Here is a 7,479-nt window from a genome sequence, read left to right on the forward strand (position 1 = left end):
AAAGAAATATCTTTTTTTTTTGCTAAGTGTACGTGCTTGATTTATTTATATAAAATAACAGTTTTTTTCTAATACAATCGGAATTTGACATTCAATTTGATGCATTCCACATTTTTTAAAAGCGTCCAAGCGCAGTATTCTTAATTGATGTCAGTATTACACAATTCATCTTAAATGACACATGAAATTTGGTCAGAATGTTTATCTTTATGAAATCTGGGTTGAGATTTTATTTGGGTCATCTAGGGTCAAAAACTAGGTCACTAGGTCAAATAATAGTAAAACCTTGTGAAGACAATAGAGGTCACAGTTTTCATCCAATTTTTATAAAATTTGATCAGAATGTTCATCTTGATGAAATCTGGGTTGGGATTGTATTTGGGTCACCTGGGGTCAAAAACTAGGTCACTAGGTCAAATTATAGAAAAACCTTGTGTAAACAATAGAGGTCACAGTTTTCATCTAATCTTTATGAAATTTGGTCAGAATGTTTATCTTGATGAAATCTGGGTTGGGATTGTATTTGGTTAGTCAGGTGAGCGATTCAGGGCCATCATGGCCTTCTTGTTTTTAACTGCGGCAGTATCACACAAGATACACGCAGTCCTCATGGAAAGTGTATACAGCAACAAAAAATCGATTCAATACTTAGCTATCAACGCTTGCTCTGTGATTGTAACATTCACAAAGCTTTACGTCATGAGTGTAAATGTACTATAATTCGGTTACGCGTTTTTGCGTAACAAGAAAACATCATTCTTGATGCGAAATAAGTATGTAAATGTACATAAACATAAGGATTATGTCATAAGTTAAATATCTAACTATTGAAACGGCACTGGTTCGATAATCCAGAAGTTTCATTTATCCGGAAATTTCTTCCGGAACGGACGTGTCCGGATAAACGCGGGGTCACTGTACATCAATATCTCCAAGATCAAGGTAACACTTTGAGTTCAAAGGTCAAAAATGGCCATAAATGAGCTTGTCGGGGTCATAACTATGACGTTTATTTTGAGATTTTAAAATCACTTGGCTCTTTTGTTAACCATCATTGGACGGTGTGTCGCGTGAAAGAATTACGTCAATATCTCAAAGGTCAAGGTCACACTTTTAGTTAAAAGGTCAAAAATGGCTATTAATGATCTTGTCTGGGCCATAACTATGTAATTCATTGTGAGATTTTAAAATGACTCTGTACATTAATTTTGTTCACAGTCATTGGACGGCGTGTCATGTGAAAGAATCAAGAGTTCAAAGGTCAAGATGGCTATAAATGATAATGGCATAATAATTCTTAAAAATCACCATAAATTAGATTCTCTTGTTTTGTAAAGACAGCATGCAAAATAGTCTCTGTCAATGCGGCACGTGGGGGTATACGTCACGTCTGTGACAATGCTCTAGTTATGTATTGTTTCAAATATAATATAAATTTAATGTATTGTGGGGGAATGAACAATTAGATTTGTTGAAACTATAATCATGTCTAAAGATACAATATTGATTCCATGTCATTCACTTCTGTCATTTCATCCTCTTTGGCCATTCATTATTACACCTTTTCATTTCAGATTTAATCAGCAGATAAGACAGGACCAGAATCATGCAGTCGCCCCAGATACAAAGAGACCATTTAAATCTAAAGGAGACGCCTGTAGACGACTCTTGAGATTCCATGTTTTTCAGAGTTATGGCCCTTGTGGGACTGATTTTGATAAATTTGACAGTTACTTTGGTGATATATCAGACGATCTCTTGCAAAGGAAAGACAAAATGCTGGAAAAATTCAGACATCTTCTTTTTCAAGAAACAATTGTAAGTGAACTTGACTTTGAAATTTATCTGTAAGTAAATTTCCAGTCAAGTAATATGAATGCTATTTATAATAGTAAATATTTATGATATATATATATATATATATATGGGAAGCATATAGTTGCCAGTTTGTACTTCCGTACTTCCTTCCGTCACACTTTGTTACAGTTTCTCATAGCGCCTTCAATATTTTACTGATTTCTTACATATTTGGCATGTAGGTACCTTGCATAGACTACCTATTGATGAGTCATTGGGGTCAAGGTCACCGAGGCTAATAATAGATTTTCCATTACACTTTTGTTACAGTTTCTCATAGCGCCTTCAATATTTTACCTATCTCTTACATATTTGGCTTGAAGGTACCTTGCATGGACCTCTACCTTTTGATGAGGTTTGACGTCACTGCGGTCAAGGTTACCGAGGCTAGTAATAGATTTTTCTTAAGGTCACACTTTTTTCCACACATTTTACATCTATATCGACAAAGCATCATTGGGGAGCATCCATCAGTTTTACTAATATTCTTGTTTTTTTCTTATATCGCTTTAGTAAAACCTTGTTAACACTAGAGCACACTATTTATTCACTATTTATACCATTCATGTTTTTCTTATTTTTGAGTTATTAAGTTTTAAGTAATAAATGACCACAACCCCACACTATACACCCCTGTCCATCCCACTCCACCTCCCTGTTGGATTGAAGTATTGAGATAGGTCCCTTAACCTTACAAAATGAAAAATAGATGAGCGGTCTGCACCCGCTAGGCGATGTTCTTGTATCATTTTGTTTTTAAGCTCACCTGAGCACAATGTACAGGTGAGCTTTTGTGATTGCTTTTTTTTCATTGTACTTTTTGCGACGTCAACATTTTCCTTGTTTACACTCTATGCAAAATACTCACCCAAATCACATGACCTCATTTTTACATTTTGCTGTTGAACTTATGCTTGCTTGAGTTATCCAAATTAACTATAAGATGAACATCAATGGTACTTAATAAAAAGATTTGATACGTCCATGCAACCACTCTTCACACTCACATAACTTGAACTCATTTTGCACTTAAGACTGAGTGACCTAATTTTGAACTAAGACATATTCAAATGAACCAATACACTAACCATGGAAGACAAATGTTGAGCTTTTAAAAAAAAAACTAGAATCTGAATACCCTCATTTTGTGTTTTCTTACTGCAGAGGGAACAACCATCTTCAGAGCTTGTGATGTTGCAACGAATGCAAAATCAAGAACTAAGGAAACTAATTGAAGAGGAACGCCAGCAAGTCAGCATTGATCCTGGTATGCTTGTGTTTAATATATTAAATGCTTCTTGTATTTTTTAGTTTGAAAGTAAAACTTCTTCATTAGTATCTGGCATCGATAATGTTTTTGTTAATAAATGAACATTAATGAAAAAGTTCTGATGTTGAGTTCACATTAATATTAAAATGTTCAAATATTGTGTTTGCTTTACATTTTTGAGGTTACAGGTTTAAACCCTCCTTTGGCAGCATTCTCAATATCGTCCCATAAATTCCAAGGACTGTTTTTTTAAAGGAAATTTAGGCTTTTGATGCAATCAATGTTTCTATAGATACCAAGAACTTGTTCTTCCCCGAAAACAAATTTGAGATTCTTATCACCCAAAGGCTCTATATGCAATTAAGCTTAATTAAATAAGTACATTACTGCACACATTTTATGTCATTTAAGATGGTTTGACAAATGCTTTTCAGCTTCATTCAGACCGATGCCGCTGCGCTACCTATGCAACAGTGCCGATGGACAGACAAGCAGAACAGAGAGTGAGAGGTGCGAGAGTTTGCAAGCAGAGCATATGGACGACACTGGGAGTGACAATGGTGTCAATCTGGATTGTAGCTATGATGATCATGTTGACGTCATTGATGACGGTGTCAAAGAAGTTGGAGATTCTGAGGTAAAGGTGCGAAAACTGGTGATAAAACTGACGGAATGAGGTTCAGTAGTACGTTTAAAAGAAACAGTTTGGACCATTCCTTTACGAGCTGCAGTGAAATGGGGGAGGAAAGTGAAAGTGGTGGAGAAGTGGATTCTCCGGAGAAGACATCTCATTACACGGGGCTGTATGATCCTCGAAGCAGTGTAGACAATAGTGATGAGGATACCAATGAATATGCAGGTGATAACACATGCAGTTTTGAGGAGGAAACAAAACAGGCTGCTATTCTCATTTCTTCCGCAGAGGAAGGAGAGAATTCCCAGCTTGATGATGTTTATAGCTTCGGCAACTCCAACAGAATGTCTGGCCAGTCAGCTGTTGATATAAACAGTGAAAACAGACAAAATTATGAACTCACAGATCAATCATTCCACCGTAGTAATCACTATGAGTCTCTGAATTCTGTGGAGCAGCTGACTGGCTTTGACCCCAGCAACGACGGCTACATTCCAGACCAGTCACCTTTGTCTGACGCAGACACGGGTGACGAGACTTTTACACAGAAGACAGAGGATTCTCTTGATCAGTTTGACATGTATCAGCCTATCACGGAGTGCCTGACAGATAGTGAAGAGAACTCGTATATTCCGACAGCAGGCACTGATCGGAGACAATCAGTGGGTAGCAACATTAATTCTGCTGGTAGTAATGCCCAGCTGTATGAGTCGGATCCGGAATCGGACCAAGAAGTGAAGGCTCAAATGGAGAGTGCAATACATTCTATTCTAAGTCTTAGTAGTGGCGATGCTCCACCACCAGTATTTATGTATAGCGGTAGTCAACAAAATCATGTTCTAACAAATAACCAGGTACGACCGCTGTCAAGTGGTCACAGGAACAGTGCTGCTCATTTAAGTTCCATAGATAATCAAATGGTAGAATTTGAACATGATCTTGATGATGCTGTGAATAGTATTTTGATTTAATGTGGAATTTTTTAATATAATTTGGATGCAAATTAACACTGTGAAATCTATCTTTTATGCACAATGATATTGAATGTGTTCTCTTAAGTATATCTTTAAGTGTCTTTAATAACTGTTCAACGATTGCTTCAAAAATGTTTTAGTGCTGTTAAAATGATCGCATGATGAAGGACTGGTTTCCTACTATAGTATTGAAGTTTAATATATATTTTTTTAAGTTAAATTGCTAACTCAAACCTGAACAAGTTTTGCAGCAGGACTGCTTGCCATGTTTCAAATGTATTTATTTAAGCAATATGCTTACATTCTGTCAATTTTCTACTGCAGTCAGTGCTCCAGCTAGGATTTAAAAAGAGCAGGGTGGCTTTTTTGCCAAAAGGGCACTTTCGACGCGTAGAATTTTGTCAAAAGGGCACTTTCGAGTGCACGGGCTTTTCTGGAATGCTTCCACATGCATTTTAATTTATATGTTATTAATAATTGTTAGAATATATTATTCCCATTATTATTAAACCATTTAAATATAATGTCTACAAAATGAAATAAATTAGTTACTTGTAATGTAATACGAGATTTATCAATTATCATTATATGTAAAAAAATAAAATAAAATAAAATTGTTGTTGGGGGGGGGGCAGGGCGGAGGTTCGGGAGGGCAGGGCGGGGCGCCCTCAAATTTAGGCCTAGCTGGAGCACTGCTGCTGTGTATTTTGCATATCATTCTGAACATTTATTTAGTTAAAAATAAGATTTATAAATTACGTGTGTCGTGGGAATATGGGTCTTTTTCATGTGTAGCCAGCATAGCCCTAGACCATTCTGGTCAGTGTCCACACTGTCAGCTTTAAGGTTACATAAGGTTTCATGATCTCATTAGGGGTCAGGGAAGCACCTAACGAGGCTGAGCAGATGTACATGCTGGTCTGTTGCTATGCTGGTTGCATATGGCATAATATTTGTGCAAGTTTCGGGTCATATTACTTGATTGAAAAGACCCTGTACATTTTTCTGTGTTTATCTGCATTGTTTATTTTGTTACACTTTTTTGCAAAATAAATTTTGTTTACATTTTTTCCAAGCAATGTGAATAAAACAATGAAAGAAATAACAATGAAATAGCAGGTTGTAACGCGATGTCTGGGTATGGTTTCCCCTTCTGCCTTGTTGGGTTGGTCAAAACAAAGAATTGTGAAAATTGTTTGAATTTATACTTCTTTTAAAAACAAATATATTACCTATGAATATACTAAGAAAAATGAATGGACTATCATATATATACAAGTCGTTGTTATGAGTGTTTAGCAGAGAAATTATTAAGATTTATTATGCCCCCCTTCGAAGAAGAGGGGGTATATTGCTTGCTTTGCTCATGTCGGTAGGTCGGTCGGTCCGTCCGTCCACCAGGTGGTTGTCAGACGATAACTCAAGAACGCTTGGGCCTAGGATCATGAAATTTCATAGGTACATTGATCATGACTTGCAGATGACCCCTATTGATTTTGTGGTCACTAGGTCAAAGGTCAAGGTCACATTGACCCGAAATAGTAAAATGGTTTCCGGATGATAACTCAAGAACGCATACGCCTAGGATCATGAAACTTCATGGGTAGATTGATCATGACTCGCAGATGACCCCTATTGATTTTGAGGTCACTAGGTCAAAGGTCAAGGTGACCCGAAATAGTAAAATGGTTTCCGGATGATAATTCAAGAACGCATACGCCTAGGATCATGAAACTTCATGGGTAGATTGATCATGACTCGCAGATGACCCCTATAGATTTTGAGGTCACTATGTCAAAGGTCAAGTTCACTGTGACCCGAAATAGTAAAATTATTTTCAGATGATAATTCAAGAACGCATATGCCTAGGATCATGAAACTTTATAGGTAGATTGATCATGACTCGCAGATGACCCCTATTGACCCCTATTGATTTTGAGGTCACAAGGTAAAAGGTCAAGGTCACAGTGACTCGAAATAGTAAAATGATTTTCGGATGATAACTCAAGAACGCTTTTGCCTAGGATCATGACACTTCATAGCTACATTAATCGTGACTTGCAGATGACCCCTATTGATTTTGAGGTCACTAGGTCAAAGGTCAAGGTCACAGTGACAAAAGTCGTATTCACACAATGGGTGCCAGTACAACGGACAGACCATATGGGGGGCATGCATGTTTTACAAACAGCCCTTGTTAAACTGATACTAAATAAAAACACTTGATTGTTGCGTCTTCACCCTCCTCTTTTGAGCTGCACCCTGTATATATTGAGATCTAGATCTTTCCTTAAGAAAAATCTATATTCATGTCAAATGTCTTGGGTAGCAAATTTTTATATACAATCTGTGATAGTGTGTTTATGTGTGAAGACATGTTTTTGCTATGCTCAGAAATAAGAAATACTTCAATGCACAAATTTAATGTGTTTCTAAAATGAGCTGGCTTAACATGCTTCCTTTTCTTTGATCAGCATACTGGTATGTGTGTGTGTGATCAGTATTTGTAAGAAAAAAAGTTATAAAATCTTTGCCATCACATGATTGTAACTATTTATAAATGGTGCTACTGTTATACATTACTTTTCAATCTGTGCTGTCTTTATTTTAAGTTTTATCTTTGTTTATCAGCCAGTATCTTTACTTACCTTTTGCTCTTCTGTTTGGTTTCTAGTCTTTGTTACTGTTTCCTTGCGCTAATCCCCTCTATGTGTTTACTTAGTCGTTTATTACCCACCACCAGA

General features: G+C 36.6%; 1 protein-coding gene across 6 annotated transcripts in view; it reads left to right on the forward strand.

Moving 5' to 3' along the window:
* Nucleotides 1-3,814, forward strand: part of LOC127853230 (BRD4-interacting chromatin-remodeling complex-associated protein-like) — an 81,188-nt gene extending 77,374 nt beyond the window's left edge. For 2 of the 6 annotated variants that reach the window (XM_052387536.1, XM_052387535.1), the window contains exon 15: nucleotides 3,562-3,814. In XM_052387536.1, coding sequence (XP_052243496.1) covers nucleotides 3,562-3,803 — 242 coding nt within the window. In that variant the 3' untranslated portion in view covers nucleotides 3,804-3,814. Of the gene's footprint in view, nucleotides 1-1,574; nucleotides 1,819-3,021; nucleotides 3,125-3,561 lie in introns of all 6 variants that reach the window. The other 4 variants (XM_052387537.1, XR_008036534.1, XM_052387534.1 and 1 more) reach the window with 4 other exon arrangements.
* Nucleotides 3,815-7,479: the final 3,665 nt, after the last annotated feature.

Source organism: Dreissena polymorpha, chromosome 12 (genome assembly GCF_020536995.1).
Source record: "Dreissena polymorpha isolate Duluth1 chromosome 12, UMN_Dpol_1.0, whole genome shotgun sequence".
NCBI lineage: Eukaryota > Metazoa > Mollusca > Bivalvia > Myida > Dreissenidae > Dreissena > Dreissena polymorpha.